We start from the raw sequence: 22,741 nt of genomic DNA, 5'->3' as shown, positions 1-22,741 counted from the left end.
CTAAGCAAGCCTCATGTCTCAACTCTCAGGCTCGACTAGGAAGGTAACTCTTAACCCACAATTTTAAAAATATTAATAATATTTATTACTAAAATCAAGAGAAAAATTGGTCTAATAATTATATATTAGACATCTCTCAGTCTTTATAAAGCATATCTTGGGGATTTTTTTTCAAGCTTAGAAAATTAGCCCAAACCCTGCCCTCTGTTGCTGGGGCCGCTTGGGCTGGGCTTTGGCCCAAAAGTTTTAGGCGGGCTTCAGCCTACAGGCCTAATTTACATCCGCAATCTGGCGCGGCGCATCTTAAAACGCTGCGTTTTACTCGCACCACCTCAGTTGCGGTTTGGCCTGGAGTGAGCAGTGAGCTTCACGCCAAAACGGTGCGTTTTGAGTTCTGCCTAGTCGGCCGTCAGTCAGAGTTGGGTCAAAACGGTCTGTTTTCTGTCATTTGTGCAGAAGCAGCAAGCAGAGGAAGCGATGGAGACGAAGAGCAGCTCAGTCACGTTGCTCCACAATGCTTTGATCGTGACAATGGATTCCGAGACTCGAGTGTTCTACAACGGCGCGATCGTCGTCGAAAAAGATCGAATCATAGCCCTAGGTCAATCTCACAACATCTTCAACCAATTCGCTCCTCTTGCTCAGAACGTCTTCGACCTTCACGGCCAAATTCTACTTCCAGGTGCTCTTTCAGTTTCACGCTCCGTTTGGCTCATCTGAAAATGCAAGTCAAACTTAAATTTTATGTTTTACGGTTTTTGGAAGCGGAGAATACAAAAAGACCTATGGTGAACTTAGACTGATCGTTGATGCGATGAGTTTGTGGCTTAGTCGATTCGGTTTGGAATGTTAGGTTTTCGTTGTTTGAGACCTGTGAACATAAAAATCTTCATTGAACTGAGGCAGATACAAGAGTTTGAGGGCTTGGTTGATGTGAATTTTAGTTTTGTTTGGAAATCAAAGTAACATGAAACAGAAGATTCAAGATTCCGTGTTCTTTTATTTTCCTTAGTTTTCTCGGTGGTTTATGCGTCATTTGGAAATGCACCAGTGAAAACAAAGGAGTAGGGAATTATTTTGCTTGATTTTTTCAGGAAAATATAAGGAAAATTCAATTGAACTCAAATTTAATCGGTTACCCCAATTTATTTTTGTTTTCTGTTCACTTTTCGTTTCTTTTTTTTTTTTTCCTTTCATTCACACTTTCCATGATTGAACTTGGATTAGATTAAGAAGAAATTATCGCTGATTCAGAACATTCCTTGATCTTATTTGCTAACTAACAGGATTCATCAACACTCATGTTCACACCTCTCAACAGCTTGGCAGAGGAATAGCCGATGATGTTGATCTGATGACTTGGTTGCATGAACGGATCTGGCCTTATGAATCCAACATGACTGAGGAGGATTCCTACATTTCAACTTTACTTTGTGGGATCGAACTCATTCACTCTGGTGTGAGTATAACATTGTTACTGTTATTGTCGTGTGGAGATTAATTTGAAATACTGTAATGTGATTGATTTTGCTTGTGACTTATTGAATTAGGTAACTTGTTTCGCCGAAGCTGGAGGGCAACATGTATCAGAAATGGCAAGAGCAGTGGAATTACTGGGGTTACGTGCTTGTCTAGTACAGTCAACTATGGATTCTGGCCAGGGTTTGCCACCATCTTGGGCAGATCGAACTACAGATGATTGTATTCAGGTTCAGCATTCTTTATTTTGTTGATATTGGAATTGGTCCTTGAGAGTCTTGTGGATTTTATTTGTTGATAATGCAAATTCTTTCCAACTTGTATTGCATAACAGGCAGGACTTGTTTCTGACTGAAAAGCTGCTTTGCTATTCTTTCAGTCTAGATGATTAGTTGTTTGCTTGATGCATTAGCATGTCCAGGTTCTAAAAACCAGGTAGGCCAATGAAGTGTTTTTCATAAGAACTAGGATAGTCAGTCTGGGTGTGAAACATTGATTAAAATAGATATTTTTGTTTTGAACTTCCATAAGCTTTCATAAATTTCCACAAATTATTCTAGATCTGGAGAGACCTTGGTTCAGCTCAAAGGGAAGTTTAAAGGATTTCTATGGCAATGTGGGGCTAATGATGGCTTATATTTTGCACACTGGATTCATAACTTTGAATTTCATATAGAGAATTTATTTTAAGTTCTAATGACATATTATGCAATCTCAGCTATCGACTCATTTAACTGTGCCTTATTACAATAGTTAATGCATAGTTTTAAAAGGCGTGCTTTAAGTGCACCTAGGTTCAAGGTGCAACCACTCCCTAGTTATAGTGCCTTGCTTGCCAAGAGGCGCCATATTGAAAATGCATGCCTTGTCCGCTTTACTCTTCCTTTTTAAACACTTTTATTCTTGATATTTCTAATTGTATATAGAAATTTATATAATTTCATTACTTTTTTATTGAAAGCTTCTTTTAAATGTTTTGAATCTTAAGTTTTTTGTTGATCGGATTAGATTTTGAATCATATTTTATAAAATTGATATGCATCCTAAGTCACATTTTACTTCACTTAGGCATGCGCCTTGTGCCTAAGCTGTAGGATATTTTTGCACCTTAGGGGCACCTTGCACCTTTTAAAACTATGAGTTAATGGTGGACTCAAATGAATATTTGTTGTTTAGACAGCATGCTGTTCATCAAAAGTTCACCATTATTTTCTAGTTGGCACTGCAGATATCATATTTCCTACTTTGTTGATTAGTGTATCACTGAAATTACTCTGCATGATTTTGCACATATTTTATGGAAGTATCAGTAAACAATTATCATTTATTGATTTTTTATTTCTATCTAGATTTGATTGGTTGAATGTTATCAAGCATGCAGCCTGTGGCTGAAGGCGTTAATTTACTTTCTTTAAGTGCACAGTCTCAGAAGGAACTTTACGAGAAGCATCATGATACTGCAGATGGGCGCATCAGAATATGGCTTGGAATAAGGCAAATTATGAATGCAACTGATCGTTTACTACTTGAAACAAGAGATGTAGCTAAAGAACTAAAAACTGGAATCCACATGGTATAGAGCTGTTACTCACTTTATCTCCTGTTTCTTTCTTAGATATATAGTGATCACAAGCTTTTGGGGACTTTTACCTGATAGCTTTTTAGTTTGATGCATATTAATATTTTCCCATTCTCACAAGCGTTATATAATCAAATTGGAAACTGGATTGCCAGAAGATACTGTACGAAAGGATCAGCGTGGAATGATCTGAAATATAAATCTATGGGACAATTATATGGTGGAATCTCTTGCATGTTCATTTCTTAACTGATATAGATGGATTAATTAAATTGTGCTATGTTTACCCCTTGAAAATGATTCCTTTACTCCTTGAAATTAATAATGCTTGCTAGGGCAGTGTCAGGCACTTCATTGCCTCTCCAAAGACTTTTAAAATTTGTGAAGCCTTAGGGAACTTATATCTATTTTTTTCCTTGCATTTGGATACAATTTGTGAATGAAAATAATAAAAATAATAATTTTTTTAAAAAAGCCCTTCTAGACATGCCTATGTTTGCATCTTAAATGTCAGAAATTACTGGCAAGAGACTGTAGTGTATGCATACTTTCTATCCATGTATGTTTATTGGGCAGATTTGAATAACAAAATGATGCTGCATAACTCTCTAGATTTTATGTTGATTTGAGTTCGCAGAGGTTTTCAATTCTGCAAAACAGAAATTCCAATTTTTAAATGCTGTTTTCAGTTTAATAGAAGTTTTATTAAAGGAAAAATGGTTCTCAGTTGTAAATGCTGTTTCCATTTTGGGGACTTCATAGTCTCAACTAATTTGTGCCTACTACAAAAATTTTCAGTATTTTTTCAATACATAAATGTAGAAATTTGAAGTCTAAACCTGGGAAACAGTTGGATGCCAAAGAAGGATTTAAATCCTTGATTTTGATCAAAATGCTGGGATTTTGTTTAATCTTTTTAATTTCTAGCATGTTGCAGAGATATCCTATGAAAATCAAGTTGTGAAAGATACTCGAAAAGTTGATTATGGAACAGTTGCATACTTGGAGAAGATAGATCTCCTAAATGGCAATTTGCTGGCAGCTCATACTGTTTGGGTCAATGACACTGAGGTAATTATTGTGGCTGATTCTATGTTGCATTCTATAGAAACAAAATCACTCTGCATGATCTTCTCTGCTTTTACAATCATTTCTACTAGGATAAGTTCAAAATTTGCTAAAGAGATAGTGAATTCATGTACATTTACACCATATGTTTCTAGATTGACTTTTTTCATATATATGTATATATATATTTTGATGGGCTTTTTTCCTAAATAAATATTGAGGAGTGGCAGATGTATTAGTGGAGTTGGCTTTTTTTATTTTTGACTTAGTTCTTTGTGTTTTTATTGTACACATTCTCTTAGTTGCTTGGGATTCTTTAAAGATTGTTTTGGCCTTTGTTTTCTCAATGGAAGGGTGGTGAGTAGTTCATGGAAGCATGTATTTTTGTTTACATAATTTTTGCATCTCTGAGCCATCAGATACTGTTCTTCCTTGAAAAGGGATAGAAGTGTTGTGTGCGTTTTAAGGAATGTAAAGGGTCAGGTCAAACCAGGCTGAGGATATCAATGCTCAAGCTTGAGCCAGTAACCTCACAGCTTAATTTGGGAATTGCGTTGGGCTAGTCCAGGCTGGGAATTTTAATTCCTAACCCAGGCTTGAACCTAGGCCCCAGCTGGATAAGGCTGGTAGCTCAAAATGAGGGGTTCATTTGATTGTCCGGTCCCTCATTAAGTTATAAATAAATAAATAAAAATAAAAAAGAAGGAAAAAAAAGAAGCTGGGCTGGATGCTCTACTTTATTCCTTATTAAGTTTTTTAAAAATGAACCGAGAGAGAAGAGACTGGGCTAAGCTGGGTGTGCCCAGTCCAGCCCCTTATTAAGTTCAAATAATGGGGATGGATGCACAACATGAGCCTAATATGGAAAAGAGGAGGAAGTGAAGGGAACCTCAGCCTGAAGCCTAGCCCAAAATTTTCAAGCAAGCTCCAGCTTGGTTTTCACCACTGGGTCTAATTTGCATCAAATTTTTATTCCACATAATTTCGTCCTGCATGGTTTGAACATTTTTTGGCAGTTCTGAATTCCTAAAGGATTTTAAAACTTATCTATCAGTGTTACTTTTTTGTGGTTTGGCTCCACTCTTAACTCTTATTGGCCTAATGTTAATTGGAGTCAAGTTTTAATCCTAAGAAGGAAGGTGGGCTGGGTATCAAGAGGATAGTTGATCAGGATATGCCTTTCATCATGTGTCATCCTTGGAATTTTTGTAGACCTACCCTTGGGTTCTCTTGATCTCCTTACATTACAGGAGGAATCAAATTTCTAGGCATTAAAGGCCCCTTTTAGGCTGTTCTCAGGCAATAGGAAGGATTTTGAATCTAAGAAATAAAATAACCTCTTGCTTAGGTTTGACAATGTAGTGAGTTTTGATGTTGGCCTTTTTGTCACTCTGAATGTCTTGTTTTGATAGGTAGCTTTTTTTCTTTCTTCTTTTCTTTTTTTATTTTATTTTTTATTCCTGTTGAGAACTGGATTGGGAACCTTCCACATCTCCGGCCTGGTCCCTTGCCACCTGAGCCAGGTCCCAACTGTAGTATTTCTATGACTGTCACTATGACCTCTATTACTAATGGGGTTTCCTCTTGTTTTTTCCGCTGATACCTGAGAATTACAAGTGATTCTGAATGCTATGTCTTTGTTCTTCACTGTGATTAGATTTATAGCACTGTTTGGTTTCACTTTCCTAATGGTGTTTTCTCTGTCCAGTTTGCTTGGGATATGTTGAGAAGTAGATTTCCTCACAATGTATAGGCTGATTCAGTGTGGTCTATTAAAGTTATTTCTAAGCATCTCCTCCTTTGATTGTCCATCAAAAGTAAGCTGGCCACTAGAGAATCTTTGATTAGTGAAAGTGTTTCAGTGAGTCTTTTTTCTCCTTTTTTGTCCTTTTCCTTTTCCTTTTCATACTAAGGGTGGAGGATTTAAGGCTTTTGTTTTTCTCTTGCCCTTTGAGCAAGGACTTCGGATGTGGCATTGTAGATGCAATGGTCCATCTAATTGTTCTCATTGGTTATATATGGATCTCTAGCACTCACAAAGGAAAGTTCCCTTGTGAAGCCATTGCAAGCTTTGATTTTGCAGCTATTCGTGTGTATCCCATGTGGATGGAAAGGAATATTAAGGTCTTCAACAATAACTACAGAAATAAAGGCTCCATTTAAAAATAGTATTTTGTTTTATGCTTTTTCTAGAACTAACTTTATGATCAGAGGAATCCTTCCTCTGATTCTCATCTCAATTTGTTAGGTTGGCACAGTTGAATTTACTGCTGGTAGAGGTTGTGTTGGAGCCTGCTAGTGTTGGTGCAGGGGATTCTGGTGGCTGGCTGAAACCCGGTGAAAGAACATTAGGATGCATTTGGAAACTGTTCTTGGGAAAATTGAGTACTTTAGAACAAAAGAAAAAAAAAAAAAAAAAAGCAGTTTCTAACTTGAAAAACATGATTTTCAAACTTTTGACTGACAAAGGTCTTTGAAAATTTGTTATGAAAACAAGTTGTTTTTAGAACAAATTTAAAGTATTTTCAGGTATTTTCTGTATAGTGTTATGCGAAATAATTGAAAACATGAAAAATACTTTGAAAGTTGTTTATTTCATGCTTGAATTCCCAAACAAAATTTTTTTTCCTGAAAACTGTTCCCAAAAATGTTATCAAACATCAATATTTGAAATTTTATCGGTTGATTTATTTTTCTTCTGGTTCAACATTTTGCTTGTAGCCCTTGCTTGCTTGCTCTACTTTTTGTCTCACTGTACTGCTAGGTTTAACATATTTACTGAGTGGGCTGATAAGCTTCCTCAAGCTTTGAGTTCTTCATGAAGTGGTTTCAGTTTATGTTTGCAACTTGGTTAGTACTCCTCCTCTCCCTTTTGTTGCTAGACAAAGTTTGTGGGAGGCCATTACATCTCTGCATTTGATTGCTTTGCTCTGAGTGGTTGTTTGGCTCAGTTTAGCTTGATGATGCTGGGTCGTTTCCTTCTTGCTTATTTCTTTGTTTTATTTGAGGTCTTTTTAATCTTTCTTTTTTTTTTTTGAATTTGGGGTTGGAATGGGGGAGGCAAGGGCATTGGTGCTGCTGCTTGTTTATCAGTTATGCTCCTTTGTTTGGCTTTGCCTTAGATGGGATTATATTTTATATTTTTGTTCACTTAAATCCAATTGGCTCATTTGCCCAAAAAGAGAAAAATGAAAAAAAGATATTCAGTCATTACCAGTTAGTGATATATATACTTTTAAAGTTAGTTCATTTCCTCCACATTATGCTAGTACAATAACTACTAATAGCATATGGTTCACAGATTGGTTTTCTTTCAAGAGCTGGTGTTAAAGTATCTCACTGTCCTGCTTCTGCAATGCGGATGCTAGGATTTGCACCTATTAAGGAAATGCTTGATGCTGGAATTTGTGTCTCATTGGGAACAGATGGCGCACCATCAAATAACAGAATGAGCATTGGTTTGTTTTGAATTCTGAGGTCTTCGTTTTTCATTCTTACATTTGCTCCATGACCAAATTCAATTCACAGGGAGATTTTGTTATAGTACTGACTGGAGTTGTTTGTGTTGGATGTGAATATTATTGCCTTTGAAACATTTCCCCTTTTAGATTAGACATTGGTGGATATCTTATAGGGATTGCAGCCTCTACAATGTCAATTGAAATTGGTGGTGTGCACATCATTTGATGGACTATTGGAATATGTAGACAACTTCAAGCACCTTGAGCTGGTACAAGAAAAAGCTAGCACCTAGCAAATGGAGAGAACACTCAAAACAATTTAAAAGATTGTAAGATCTTGAATTGTGGAGCCTTAGACAAGTGAGGCCACTACTATCAATAAACACCTTGAATATATATAAATGAGGTTTTCTAGGTTCATTCTAGAACTTATCATGTTCAATATATTCAACATCCGTATAAAGTATTCTTGAAAAATTCAGAATTATAATTAGAAAATTTTAGGCCACAACCAGGTTGTTACTGTTATTGAGTCATGAGCTGTTACCATCAGCTGCTGTTGAATCTTCTTGCATGACCAATAAATTGACTGATACAATGTCAGTTTTTAGATGAATTGTTAGTTGGATGATTGTTACAGATCCCTTTCCTGATTTTTTTTCTGCTGGGTAATCTTACAGAATTCTCAGACCATTTTTAGTGGATTTATGTATGGTTTATCTTCTGTGCAGTTGATGACATGTACCTTGCTTCTCTGATTAACAAAGGACGGGAAGTTTATAAACTTGGAACAACAGATCCCACTGCTCTTCCTGCTGAAACAATCCTCAAGATGGCAACAATCAATGGTGCAAAAACAGTACTCTGGGAAAACGAAATAGGTTCACTTGAGATCGGGAAAAAGGTATCGTGCCTATTATGGTAACATAGTGTTAAAGATCGCCTATGAATATATGCTTATGTAGCTTTTAGCATTAAGCTCACCAGGGTAAACTATACATCCAGTTGTTTATCTTGCCCTTCTATTTTTTCTACTTGCAAATAATCTTAAAGCAATATCTTCAAGTTTTCTTCATCCTATTCATTTTCAAACTGAGTGAATAGACCCAACTTCCCTTCTCATCTCTCCCATCATTTTCACAATTGTCTGATTACTATTTCTATTCATTATTTGGTAGGCTGACATGATCATAATCAATCCTTTCTCTTGGTCTATGGCTCCTGTTCATGACTGGTATGAACCTATTCTCTTAGAAATGTGAAGTGTAATTTAAACATTCATGGCATGGTTAATTGGACTACTAGAATATGGATAAAGTATTACTTGCAGCCTAATAATCAAAGTCAGTCATGCATGTAGTTATGCAAACATCTAAAGGAGCTAGTGTTCATCATTGGAGATAGAACCAAACAGGCTAAAGACAAGGCATGTAGGGATCTGCTCATATTATCCCAAGCCATATAAAACAGTAAACTAATGCTGAATATGGAAGGAAGTTATTTGAATGATAGAGAACCAATTTTTCTATTGATTTAGGTAGTGTTCATATAACACTTCTGTTTTTTGTTCTTAAAAATGAAAAATGATGGGAACTTATATACACAAATAGTAGAGACTTATCTTAAAAATATCATAGTTTTGAAAAACTATTTAGAAAACTATATGTATTAAAAAAATTTATTGCCTCAAATTTTAAAAATTTTGATAGTAGTTTTTAAGAACATGAAGTAAGTTCCTCTTTTTTATATTGAAGGTCCTACATTTTTTACCATGGTTTCTATCATTTTCTGTTTTTAAAAATGAGAGTGCATCTAAATGTGACCTTAGTATACTCTAATGGATGGGACTTATTTGTGCTTACTGAAAACAGCATTTCCAGCCTTGTGTATAGCATGCGATCTGAAAATATTGTCTCAGTCATGTGCAATGGCCAGTGGATCATGAAGGATGGAAAGATCTTGAACGTGAATGAGGTATTTTGTAGTAACTTATTTTTGTTTGTAGTTTATGTACTCAAAATTGGAAGAGAGAGAGGGATCGTTTGTTCACATCTTGAGGAAAGTATAACCTTTTTGGAATTGTTTCACACGTTGAGAGTATATAATAATACCTTGGTTTCAATGGTTTTTATATGAGCATTGTTGAACACATCCATTTCATCTCTATATATCCACCCATTTTTCTTTTTCTTTTTCTTTTTTCAAGTAAAATTTACATGTAAAAGGATCAAATTGTCCTATTATTCAACTTCCAAAAATTCACCCATCCCAAACCCTAATCCCATTGCTCTCCTCATTTCCTTCATTTTCTTCCCTTTCCGTTTCATCTCTATCCTCAAATCGCTTCTTTTAACCTTGAAAAAAAAAAGGGAAAAGGGGAAATAAGTGACCAACAGCAGCTTGACCTGCCACCTTGAACTGGTTTTCCCCTTTCTTTTCTTTTCAATGTCTAAAAAGAAAAAAAAAATGAGAAGAAGATGAAGGGAAGGAGAAGGAAATGAAGGAAGAAACAAAGGGAAAAGGGGGGGAGAGAGAGAGAGAGAATAAAGAAGAAAATTGTTAGGGCTTTGGAGGAGTGGGTAGGAGTGAGATTGAAGAAGGTAGTTCGAGTATTTCTTATGTATATTTTATCTCTTTTTAAAAAAGTTGGTGGATGCATAGAGAGTTTATGCTAGATGCATTTAAATTTTCTCTTTCTTAATTACACCTGTTTTTTCACAGTTAAAGCTTGTGAACTGTCTCATCATTTTTTTTTCACTCTCAGAGAGATTGAGGAATATGCTTAGAAAGTTACAAAAATGTCTTAATTTTAATTTGCATTTTTGTTAAGAGCAGACAATGCATTTGCCTTCAACGAAATTATCTCATTGATTGGAGGTTTTGATCTTATAATGAATATTCTACTTTGGACAGGGAGAAGTTATTTCAATGGCAAGGAAAGCTTCAAGTGAACTTCTGAAGAGGGCAGGCATTAGAATTCCTAAGAGAATGAATATGATTTGATAGTTGTTTCTTCCTAAAAGCCCACTCCTTGTATCATACTCGGGTGTTTTGTTGGAATGTTTCTTCGAGCCCACTCCTTGTATCATACTTTCATGTGTTTTGTTGGAATGTTTCTTCCTAAATGTTCGTTCCTTGTTAAGGATGAAAATATCGGTAATCACGGATATATCTACACTTCGATTTTACGGATATATCTATATTGGTGGATATTTTGAAAAAAATATATCAATAAACCTAAAATTGATCAAAATTTATAAAAATATAAGAAAAATTTTATAAAAATATAGTTAGAAGTATAATGATATTTTTAAGTTGTTTTATTAAATAATTTGATATATGTATAATATGATTTATCATATTTGATAATAATATCGTATACATCGATAAAAATATGAATTTTATAAGTGTACATTTATTATTAAATTAGATTAAATATTATTTCATAATAATATTATGATATTTAATTATAATGTCTAATTTTAAAATATATATTAATATTAAAATTATGATCCATTTAATTCAATTGTATTAAATGATATAAGATAAGTTATAATATATGTATAATTTTTAAATATTTAATTAATTATTAATGATATTAAAAATACTATGAAGAAAATTATCACGATAATTTTTATATTTTTTATTATCAATTAAAAGAAATTTTTGTATTTAATTATAAAATAATTATAATTAATTTGTTTTTTTAAATATTCTTTTAATATTTTCTTCATATGATAATTTTAAATATATATATATATATATATATTTAGTGCATAATATTTAACAAGGGGCAAGGGCAAAAGGGCATTTTTTTGAGGCACTTAGCGCGTTGACCATATGATATATTGTCGACATATCTTAAGATATCGCCGATTTTTGGAGATTTTCTCCGAAATTTCATCGGATCGATATTTCTGCACCAAATATCATTTTCATAACCTCCAATACACGATATTTTCTTCCATGCTCCTTGTATCATACTTGTGTGTTTTGTTGGAAAATGACAAGCCATTAACAAGTAGTTTCCAAGGCTTCTTTTTTTCCCTTCTCTTTTTTTTTTGGCCATTTTAATGGGAAAAAATTTGTATGCGTGGCAACCAATGACCAGCGGCATGGAGTCGGTTTTTTTTGGGTCTTATTTTTATAGCTGTTTGTGGCATCTACTAACATGATCATTATGCATGGACAAAACTTAATGTTTATCTTCTGCATACCAATACCAAAGCAGGAGAAGGGATAACAAAAAGATTATTAGAAAAAAAAGGTGGTTTAAATATTATCCCCCGACACAAATATCGTACTTTAAAGTGTTTAATTATGTAAGAAAACGTTCTATAAAACTTTGGAGTAACAAACTTCATATGACATTCTCACGCTTTTATAGAGGAAAAAAATTCTAGATGTATTAATAGGATTTCTCTTGTACTGTGTTGGTTTCCCAAAGGGAAAGGAATGTTTGATTAAAATAAATAGATTTAAAACTACTCCTAATATTTTTATTTTTTATTAAATTTAATCCACTTATTTTTTTCATCTATATAAAATGAAGTAATTTAAATATATATAGTATTTTTCATGATAAAATAAATGTAATAAAATTATTATTGTTTGCACCCTCTTAGTACTTTCTTATAATCAAGTAGGAGTGAGCTAAATCATTATCCACAAAGACTCTAATCTAGATAAGAAATTTAATTTGTAATTATTGGACTTATGCTAAGTTTTTGTGTAAGCCATCAACAATATGATTAGAAAATTGTTTTGTAGAAATTATTTTGTAGGCTGCACAATAATATAGAAAAGTCAATCACAGACCAATTGATTCGCCCCAAATGCAAAATACTGAAAATATTGCAAACAAACATGACAAATGAGTAGTGTTGTGTACAATACATGATCTAAATAAGTTGTTTAATAAACATTTAAACAGGCACATGATATAAACGCTAATCATTTAATAAATATTTTTTTTTTTAATAAAAAAATTTATGGGACTCACAATATTTTTCACTTAGCCTTATCTCCATCTTAGACATGTCTCCATAGTTGGTAAACACCCAAGAATCTTCTTATTAACGCTCTAAAAAACTTAGACTCAGCATCATGGATCCATGATTCATGAGAACGTTCAGATGGGCTGAAAACCATGTTGAGTGTGACGTGGGTGCACGACGCCAAACATAACATATATTTTAATTTTATTCGATAATTCAAATTTAATCATGCATAAAGGTGAGATTTAAACTTCAACATATTAATAAAAATGAAAATTAATTTTCTAAATATGGATGTTATCTTATATTTTAAATAAAAATGACCAATAAAACAACAAATTATTGAAGGAGCTGAAAAAAGAAATATGAACATGAACACGGAGAATATAAACCATTTATAGAGCATTTTAAGACATGCGTACCTAATTTCCATGTGAAGGTGAAAGGCAGAGAATGACGGATGCATGTCAGAGAGGAGGAGATGAGAGGTCGTGATGAGCACGATGCAAGAGAGCGGGGTTCACCTTCCCAACCGGGTCAATAGTCAACGTCCAGCCACAAACCTCCCCAAAATTAAACTGCCATAACAAACAAACAAAAACACCCATAAACAACCTTCCCTTCCTTCTCTTCCATTGCATCCCAATATTTCTCCATCGTTTTCGCTTTTCTTTCTTACCCAAACACATCCTAAAAATTCTAGAGAATAAATAAATAAAATAAATAAAAATCATAGAGGAAAACAGACCATCTCTCTAGTACCTGTAATGGAGAAGCCCCCTCCTGAGAAATCCGGTAGTTTCTCCGGACACAATGTCGAGTCCCATCCACCGGAGTCAGAGGCTGAAGGAGAACTTGAGGATAGGGAAAATGCGAAGGAGGCTTCCTCCATTTCCGATTCAGCCCTACCTCAAGTTTCTCAGGACATTGATGGGTTTCTCTCCCATCTGGCTCTTCATGACGACAAATCTAACCCTCCGGAAGTGCCGGATTCGGTTGAGGTGTTTTGTAAGCTGGTGGAGGCAATGATCGGAAACTACGATTCTGGTGATAGTTCTGCGAGGTTTGGTCAAGTTCCAGAGGAAGATACAGCGTTTGTAGAGTCGGTGAGGCGAATTTCTAAGCTGATGAATGCTCTGCGTGGTTTCCCGGTGGAGTCGCCCGCTGGAGCAATGTACGGACGTTCCGGGAGTGTTCTGCAACGAGCAATGTCGTTCCTGGAGGATGAGCTCCGGACACTTCTAGAAGATTCTAGAAGCCATATTTCCGATTCTAAGAGTTTGAAGACGAAGCATCCGTCGTTTAACTCCAAAGAAGATCAAGATCGGTGTCCGCTGCCTGAATCGGAGTCCACCGGCGATGATGAGTATCCGGCGTACCCCCCGGAGGTCGTCGCCAGCATGAAGAAAATTGCGATGGCCATGATCTCCGCAGGGTACGAGACAGAGTGTTGCCAGGTTTTCAGCATTCTCAGGCGTAACGCGTTCAAGGAGGCAATCAACAAGCTGGGGTTTGACAGTATCAGCATCGACGATGTGCAGAAGATGCACTGGGAAACTCTGGAAGGAGAGATTGCGAAATGGATCAAAGTCGTGAAGCACTGCTCCCTCATCCTCTTCCCCGGCGAACGGCGATTCGCTGAATCTGTCTTCGAGGACTATCCAGAGATATTCAGCAGCCAATTCAGCAACCTAGCACGTGCTACTGTGATACATTTCCTCAATTTCGCAGAAGCGGTGGCAATGACGAAGCGATCGGCAGAGAAGCTGTTCAAATTCCTGGACATGTACGAGTCCTTGCGAGATCTGGTTCCGGCCATCAGCAGCCCGACCTCCGACGACAACGGACACGAACTCAAATCGGAGACAATGACGGCCGGAAGCCGCCTCGGGGAAGCCGCAGTGAGCATTTTCTGCGATCTGGAGAACTCAATCAAAAGCGACGTCAGCAAAACTCCGGTCCCAAGCGGCGCAGTTCACCCCCTGACTCGCTACACCATGAACTACCTGAAATACGCCTGCGAGTACAAAGACACCTTGGAAGAAGTCTTCCAACAGCACCAGAAAATCGAGCGCACCGACGAAGCAGGTTCCGACGTCGATGAGCGGTCCAGCCAAAACAACTCCCGACTGCCGGTGAAGCAAACGCCATTCGCAACACAGCTAATCGCAGTGATGGACCTCCTGGACTCGAATCTCGACACCAAATCCAAGCTCTACAAAGACATGTCACTGCGCTACATTTTCCTGATGAACAATGGCAGGTACATTCTCCAAAAGATCAAAGGCTCATCAGAGATCCACGAGGTGATGGGAGACACCTGGTGCCGGAGGCGATCTTCGGATCTGAGGCAGTACCACAAGAACTACCAGAGAGAGACGTGGAGCAAAGTGTTGCAGTGCTTGAGAGACGAAGGCCTACAAGTGAACGGAAAAGTGAACAAGCCAGTGCTGAAGGAGAGGTTCAAGACCTTCAACACCTTGTTTGATGAGATCCACAAGACTCAAAGCACTTGGGTGGTGAGCGACGAGCAGCTTCAGTCGGAGCTCCGAGTGTCCATCTCTGCAGTGATGATTCCAGCTTACCGATCATTCCTAGCGCGGTTCAGCCAGTACTTGGACTCCGGGCGGCAGACAGAGAAATACGTAAAGTATCAACCAGACGATATCGAGACCTCCATTGATGAATTGTTTGATGGAAACCCTACATCGATGACAAGGAAGAGAACATGATGGATCATGATTATTAACATCAGTAACATTGAAGGACAAGATGGATTATACTAAGAGAGCAGGAGATTATACATGTTGCGAGGCGGTGGTGGTGGTGGTGGTGGGGTTTCTGCGTTTCATTTCATATTTATCGTGCTGCATTTCGTTTCGAATTTAATGCGATGGCTCCTCTCCGATGGAAGGATATATAGGAGGGCTTTACTATTGAGAGCACCCATTGTCCGTACAAGGTACTGTCATACAGCAAATTTTGGAATTCCGCACATTAATTATTTAGAAATAATGTTTTTTTATAACAAATTAAATAAGCATCAAAAGGGGAAAACAATTGATTTTCTTCAAAAAAAAAAAAAAAATTGTAAAAAAGAAGTGAAGTAAAGAAATATGATGGGGCATGTTTTGGAATCATTTATTCAGGACTCTGTGTTGTGTCATTAACTTGTAATTGGAGAGGAACCAGATGTGAGAAGATGTATGTAAACTCTGAAGTCTAAACTCTATTTGATTTTGATAATTTTGTTGATATTACAGGAAACTTTGAAAGATATTATTGTTTTCATGTTTGGTCTGGTCTACCGAATCGGCACACCACTGGTGTATGAAATTGATGTTTCCATTGCAAAACTCACCGTTGATGGGTGCCTTTGGTGGACTAACGTAAATAAAAAGTTTGTACTCTTTGGTGTACATTATATGAAATTCAACTTATTTCCTCACTTGCAACACTTCTTTAATTGTTAGTTTCTTTATGCATATTAGATGTGCACAATTTTTGCACTATCCCAACTCAATTCCAAGTAAGAATAGAGTTCAACTTAATGCAACCTCTAATATAATATACTTAATTTAAGTCAAGTGTGATCATTTTTCTAAATTTGAATTAAGTTCAAATTTAGATTTGGCTTAATTGAGTTGTATGTTTTTTAAAAATTCTTTTTTATATTTATACAAAAATTTAAGTCATAAATGACATAGAATTGCAATATAAAAATAAATTTATATTTATATTCTTAAAAATATTTAAAATTTTAAATAAAATAAATATTATTGAGTTTAGGTTAAACTTTGTCACAAAACCTAGGTCAAGCCCAACTTAAATTCAGATTGGGTTAAAAAATCTCATTTTAAGCCTAACTTGAGAATTAATGAAGATTGTACAAACACATGCAAAAGTTCTATTGGATTTAAATTAAATCATCTCATATATTCGAATTATAACTTAAACCATTATGAAACCTTTATTTAGTGGGTCTTAGACTCAAGCATAGCCTGAATAAGTTAAAAAGAAAAAGAAAAAAATTTAAAAACCTTTCTGGCAAAAATAAAAACCTCTTATCCAATTCCAATTTATTTTTGATAAAAAAAAAAAAATAAAAGCACTTAATAAAAGAAGGCAAAATAAAGCACATCAAGTTCTAAATTAGGACGGATATATTTATAATTTTATTTTAGAAATAAAGCGAAGTATCCCTATTGCATCTCGTTAATTTTTAAATCAGTATAAATTATATCATTAATAAGTTAGAAATTAGACGGAATTTGGGCCTGACCCGGCCAAACTTCTTTCGGGCCCGATATGGTTACACCTAGTCTCCTAGAGGGTTCTTTATGTAAAATAGAAGAGTCGAGGATTTTCTGGAAGAAGATAAACCTATATAAAGCATCGTCTTCAAAAATATCTCCTGAAACTTCTGGAACTTAAAAGAAACTTCTCATAACTTCTGAGAGCAGCCGAAACTCCATCTATAAGAACTAACCCGAAAGCCATATCTTCACAGCAAGCAGGATCTCAAATATTTCAACGAGTGAAAGCGATACTTACGAATTCTTTCATATCTGATTTTCTCGATTTTTCGGTTCGATTATGGATAGTCCAGTTTTCGGAAGCCAGTGGAATCTCCCATCTCGCACTCGCCGCTACCCCGCGACGAGACAAGTACCGGTTCACCGTCAAATGCCCGTGCCGTCTCCGAAAGTGGTGTCGATTCCGGTTCACTTCGTCGGATCGGAGCGGACCAGGTCGGCGTCTGCGGTGAAGATCCAAAAGGTGTTTCGGGGTTTCTTAGTGAGGAAGAACATGAAGAGGATTGTGGCTGTTAAGAGGGAGATTGACGAGGTCGAGCGGAGGATATCAAGGGAAGAGATTGTTGATCTGATTCGGAGAGATTCGAAGGAGCGGTTGAAGGTGAACGAGACGCTGATGTCTCTGCTTTTTCGGTTGGATTCTGTTCGTGGAGTGGACTCTGGGGTTAGGGATTGCAGAAAGGCGGTGATTAGGCGTGCGATTGCGCTGCAGGAGAAGGTTGATGCAATTGCTGCTTCTGATCAAATCGTAGACTCGGAGACACATACGGAGACTAGTGATCCATCTTCAGAGCTGATCGATGGCAGTAGATCTGAAGCTGTTGATAGAATCCAAGAATTATTTGTTGATTGTGATAGCGCAGCTGATGAAACCCTGGAAATTAAAGATTCAATTTGTGAATCCTCTGCAAATGGAGTCTTAGAAACAGCGTCCGATCCCGCTGTTGTTTCTGATGATTGCAATGTTGATGGAGCCGTACAATTGCAAAATCCGGTAGAGCATGTGATCGATTCAGGTGATTCTAAGGTAATGTCCGAATCTACCCTGGACTGCTGTGTCGACTCTGCTGATGAAAGCAAGGAGGAGATGGATGTTACTGAAATTGGAGTAGATTCTGAAATCAACGCAAACAAAGACGTTTCAACTCCGAAAGAAACTGTTGAAGATCCAGACGATTCTAAGGCACTACCCAGATCTACTCCGGACAGCTGTGACGACTCTGTTCATGAAATCAAGGAGGACGTCGATGTTGCTGAAGTTATTGATGAAATTAAAGAGGATATGGATGTTACAGAAGTAGGAGTGGATTCTGAAATCAACGCAAACGAAGAAGCTTCGGCTCCTAAAGAAATTGTTGAAGATCCCAATTCAAATACGCTTGTGAATGAATGCGCAGGAGTTGAAGGAAACCAAGAACACGGGAAAGAGGACCAAAGTAATGGAGAACTTCTGGAGAAGATAATGGAGGAGAATGCGAAACTGATGTGTCTGATGACGAAGCTCTTTGAGAAGAACGAAGCGCAGACTCGGCTGCTAAGCTCGCTTTCGCAGAGAGTTGAGCACTTGGAGAGATCCATCATGTGTGAGAAGTTGAGGAAAAAAAAGCGGCAAGCAGCAGCTGGGCAAGAAGCATCGCCGGATGCTAAGAAATGTGGAAAAAAATTGTGAGTTCTGCCACTTTCCGGACACAGATGATTTTTTTTGTTTTTGCATTTATCTCAAAGTGTTGCGTGATGAAGTTTCGTCTCTATTTTGATGAAAGGGAAATGTAATATCTTTTGGCTTATTTGATCTGTTGGTGTTGTAAAAGCCATGTTTGGATTACATTTAATTCCCTATTTATTGTGTAAATTAATTTTAGACATATTTTTATCCCAAATAAGAATAATTATGACATTTCAAAAAATTAATTAAATAAAAATCTATTTTGAGGTCAGATTTGTCTTTACATCTTCTAGATATGAATAAATCGAGAAAAAGATCACGAATGAAGGTTCTATTTAAACGTTTTTGAAAGTTTTATTTCAAAAAAACTGTCTTTGATTTAGGTTTTAGAGGGATATTTCTATGGTTGTAGTTTAATCATTAGCTATGACCTTGACTACCTCAATATACAAAGAAATATATGAGATAGAAATATACTTTAAGATGTGTTTGGATGGTAGAAGTAATCGTGTGATTAATAATAATGTTTAAAAATATTTTTATTAATTAAAATTTTCAATGAAATAAAAAATTATTTTTTGACTTTTCTAAAATTCGAGGGTACGTTTGTGTCTCAAAAAGTATTAAGAAAAAAAAAATTAAGGTTATGGATAGGGAATGAAAATAAAGAGTAAGAATAAAAGAAAAATAAAAAAAGATAGATTTAAATTAAGTGGATGCTTGATAAATTAATTTAATAATTTAAAATGATTTAATTAATTTAAATTATTAAATAAATTAAATATATCTTATAAAATAACTTAATAATATAATTTAAAGTTAAAAATAACTTTAAATAATCAGTAAAAATAATTAATTTATTCTTAAATTCAATCTTTTTTATCTTCATTTCTCCTAGTTACTTCCACGATCTTTTTAACTATTTCATAACATTTATTATTACTTAACATCTTTTATCATAATTGTAATTTATGAAGATAAATATATCAATTTGATGATTTAGAATTATTTTTAAGTTAATTTTATTGAATAACCTTAATATTTAAAGTAAGAATTAAATAATAAATTTTAAGTTAATAATTTAAGTATAATTTAACTTAAAATAATTTAAGTCATTAAATAATAAGCATTAAATTTTATCAAACACCCCCTAAATAAATTATTTTTATACATTCTTCAAACTCATTTCATATATTTTCATCAATCATATAAAGATTAAATAATTTATATACATATAAATTTTTGAAAAATTTTAATTACGTTTTATTTTCTTTTTATATTTTTTATTATACAGTCAAATATGAAAAAACCATTTTCTTTATCTTTTTTTTTTATAGTATTTTTCAAAAATCAAATATAGCTTAAGAAAAATTATTTTCTCATTTTTGGTTTTATCATGAAAAATACAAAAAAAAAAAAGATATAATTAAAATGAATATGAAATTTATATATTTTTATATTATTTAATCTTTATATAGAATAATTAAATAAATAAAAGGAATTTGAAGTAATATTCCAAAAGTAAAAATATGTTAAGGTATGGCGGCACAGGGAGCCTACTAAGGCCTAATAGCGGCACGTGTCCCCTAAAAAAATAAAATTGCAATAAGGATTTTGAACCCTTAATTTTATATTTGAATTGAAAGATTGTTTTCCATTACACTATATACCATTTTCTCTCCCATTTTTGCCCCTCTAAATAATTTCACTATTTGTGCCCATCATGGAACACATTCCTGTGGTGGAACCTTTTTGTTTTAATTTTTATTCAATAAAATGGAAACTAAACTTTTTAGGGGAAAATATTAATATTATAAAATTATTATAAAACTTGAAATGGTTATGCATATAAGTTAAATAATTACTTCTAAACAAGATTTTGAACTTTTAAATTAATATTTTTTAAGACAAAAAAAAATAATTTTAATAAAATTATTTAACAAATATACAGTTGAAATAAGGTAATGATGTCAAACGTCTTACTTTTTTTTTCTATTTTTTGAAGCAAAAATATATAAAATTAAAGAATTTTAAGAGATTGAATGGCATATTGTGGACCTCGCATTTCGGCTCATGCGTTTCCAACTCGATGGCGAGCTTGATTTTTATTTTGAAAAATGATTTTATTTGATTAAGAAAAATTGACTTGGAGTCGCCACTTATTTTTGTTTTATTTTTAAAAGGTAAACAAAATAAGAAAGAAAAACCCTAAGTGTGACTCCTTGGTTTGGAAAAGGTGGTATGTGAAAAACCGGATCGGGTTCGGGGGTCAGGTCACTTATTGGGAAGGTACAATAGAGACCGTAGCACCCCTCTAAGTCCCTAAAATCAGGTCTCTACTAATAAAATGAAGCTGACGTGGCAATTGATGAGGAAAACAATGAATACCCGGAACTATCATGCATATATGAGAATCAAAGCAAGAATATAGAAAGACTAGAATGAGAATAAATACGTACCTGGGCGATGAGCCACCATGCGCTATCAAGAGAGAGGGTTAGTGCACAATTTAGGATTAATCGCATGTATGTTAGAGAGTAGGGTAAATCAATCATGTATGATAATCAAAGCAAACAATCAATCAATCAATCACAAAGTCACATATGTCGGGCTCCCACCAAAACCCATTTATTTTGCATGAATTAATATCACAGATTCCATTATTCCGGAATTGCCAAAAAAAAAACATTCATGTCTATTAAAATCAAGAGGAATAGAAGATTGCGGGCGGAAATGGATCAGGTGAATCGCGAGTGTTTGACGAGCCAAGCTGTCCGGGGAATCTGAATTGTCAGCTACAGATGCTCTCCAGGTAGGCGCTATCAGAGGATCCGGACATATCTGATCGGGGAAGTTGAATCGCCCTCCTCTCTCATCCGGCGTTAGGCGTCGGATGTGATATATCCAAAGAAGGTGGAACGTCGGCCGGACAGAAATCCGGATGTGAGACATCCGAAGAAGGTGGACATCGGCCGGACAGAATTCCAGATGTGAGACATCCGGAGAAGGTGGGACGTCGCCAGACAGAATTCCGGATGTAAAACACCCGGAGAAGGTGGGATGTTGGCGGACAGAATTTAAGATGTGAGACATCCGGAAAATGTGGGACGTCGACCGGACAGAATTCCGGATGTAAGACACCCGGAGAAGGTGGGATGTCGGCGGACAGAATTCCGGATATAAGACACCCAGAGAAGGTGGAATGTCGGCGGACAGAATTTCGGATGTGAGACATCCGGAGAAGGTGGGACGTCGGTGGACAGAATTCCGGATGTGAGACATCCGGAAAAGGTGGGACGTCGGTCAGACATAATTCCTCCCCGGGTGGAATAAGCTATGTCGCGCGTCGCAAGGGGGGCCGTCTGCATGTGCAAGGGAGAGAGAGCCACGTAGCATTTTTTTTTAAGGAGGATCCCACAGGTAGGTGAAGGTTTAGAGAGAGAAACGAGTTTGGTGGTATGGTTAAATGGGTGTACACATGGGTATGGTAGAACACGGTTATGAGTAGCATGAAGGATGGGTATGGGTTGTATGGATATGGAGGCTTGGGTGAGTGGATTTAATGAGTATGTGAAGAAGTGAAGGGTAGCATGCACCCGTGAGTCTCCATGTAAGTGAAGGAGTGGGATGGAGAATGAATGAGAGGAAAATGGGTGTGGTGGAGGATGTTTGATTCCTGCAAGCTTGAGTGAGGAAATAGGTATGGCTGACGTGAACAGTGAAGAAGGCGTAGGCATGTGGTAACTGTGTTATTCATCATGGGAACATGAAGCCTTTGCTTGGACAAGTTAAACTGGATCGAACTGACAAGCTCTTTCCCTGCTCACTCTGCAAAATATATCCAGACAGTTTGCTACTTTGCTTCACCCTCAAGCTAACGAATCTCCTCTCCAGAAAATGCCAAGAATAGAGGGGAAAGGCTGAGAAAAAGAAAAAGAACAAAAAAAAAAAAAAAGAACAGAGCAATGTATAAAGGGAGATAATACCACTAAAACCAAGCTCTGCATCACGAAGACCAAAAGAGCTTTCAAAAGAGCCTGGTGGGAGGATCTCATTGAACTTAACACACAAACACAAAATATATCCGACATGCAGCTCATACGGAAGAAGACAAAGATCAAATAAACAAAAGTCCGAAACAGGTTTACCTCCTTAGGTAATCAAAATACTCATCT

General features: G+C 35.8%; 3 protein-coding genes across 5 annotated transcripts; all 3 read left to right on the top strand.

Annotated features, from left to right (window-relative positions):
• Positions 1-366: 366 nt before the first annotated feature.
• LOC117918524 (5-methylthioadenosine/S-adenosylhomocysteine deaminase-like) lies at positions 367-10,750 on the top strand. Of its 3 annotated transcripts, none has more exons than XM_034835247.1 (10): positions 373-682; positions 1,287-1,459; positions 1,551-1,709; positions 2,861-3,052; positions 3,986-4,129; positions 7,428-7,584; positions 8,319-8,491; positions 8,766-8,821; positions 9,459-9,561; positions 10,501-10,750. In XM_034835247.1, the coding sequence occupies exons 1-10, from the start codon at positions 478-480 to the stop codon at positions 10,588-10,590; spliced, it is 1,452 nt and encodes a 483-aa protein (XP_034691138.1). In that variant the 5' UTR covers positions 373-477; the 3' UTR covers positions 10,591-10,750. The 3 variants fall into 3 exon arrangements, with proteins under 3 accessions (XP_034691154.1, XP_034691138.1, XP_034691147.1); XM_034835256.1 differs by having other exon boundaries at positions 375-682; positions 2,903-3,052; XM_034835263.1 differs by lacking the exons at positions 8,766-8,821; positions 10,501-10,750 and having other exon boundaries at positions 367-682; positions 9,459-9,559.
• Positions 10,751-13,167: 2,417 nt separating this feature from the next.
• Positions 13,168-15,861, top strand: LOC117912143 (exocyst complex component EXO70B1). The gene has a single exon (XM_034826633.1). The coding sequence runs from the start codon at positions 13,352-13,354 to the stop codon at positions 15,314-15,316; it is 1,965 nt and encodes a 654-aa protein (XP_034682524.1). The 5' UTR covers positions 13,168-13,351; the 3' UTR covers positions 15,317-15,861.
• Positions 15,862-17,048: 1,187 nt separating this feature from the next.
• On the top strand, positions 17,049-18,765 carry LOC117911058. The gene has a single exon (XM_034825262.1). It carries the CDS (start codon positions 17,181-17,183, stop codon positions 18,567-18,569), a length of 1,389 nt encoding a protein of 462 aa, XP_034681153.1. The 5' UTR covers positions 17,049-17,180; the 3' UTR covers positions 18,570-18,765.
• The last annotated feature ends 3,976 nt before the right edge of the window (positions 18,766-22,741 follow it).

The sequence above is a fragment of the Vitis riparia genome, chromosome 1, assembly GCF_004353265.1.
Source record: "Vitis riparia cultivar Riparia Gloire de Montpellier isolate 1030 chromosome 1, EGFV_Vit.rip_1.0, whole genome shotgun sequence".
Classification (NCBI taxonomy): Eukaryota; Viridiplantae; Streptophyta; class Magnoliopsida; order Vitales; family Vitaceae; genus Vitis; species Vitis riparia.
Note: the sequence above shows the minus strand (reverse complement) of the source record. Positions and strands in the feature narration are given on the sequence as shown.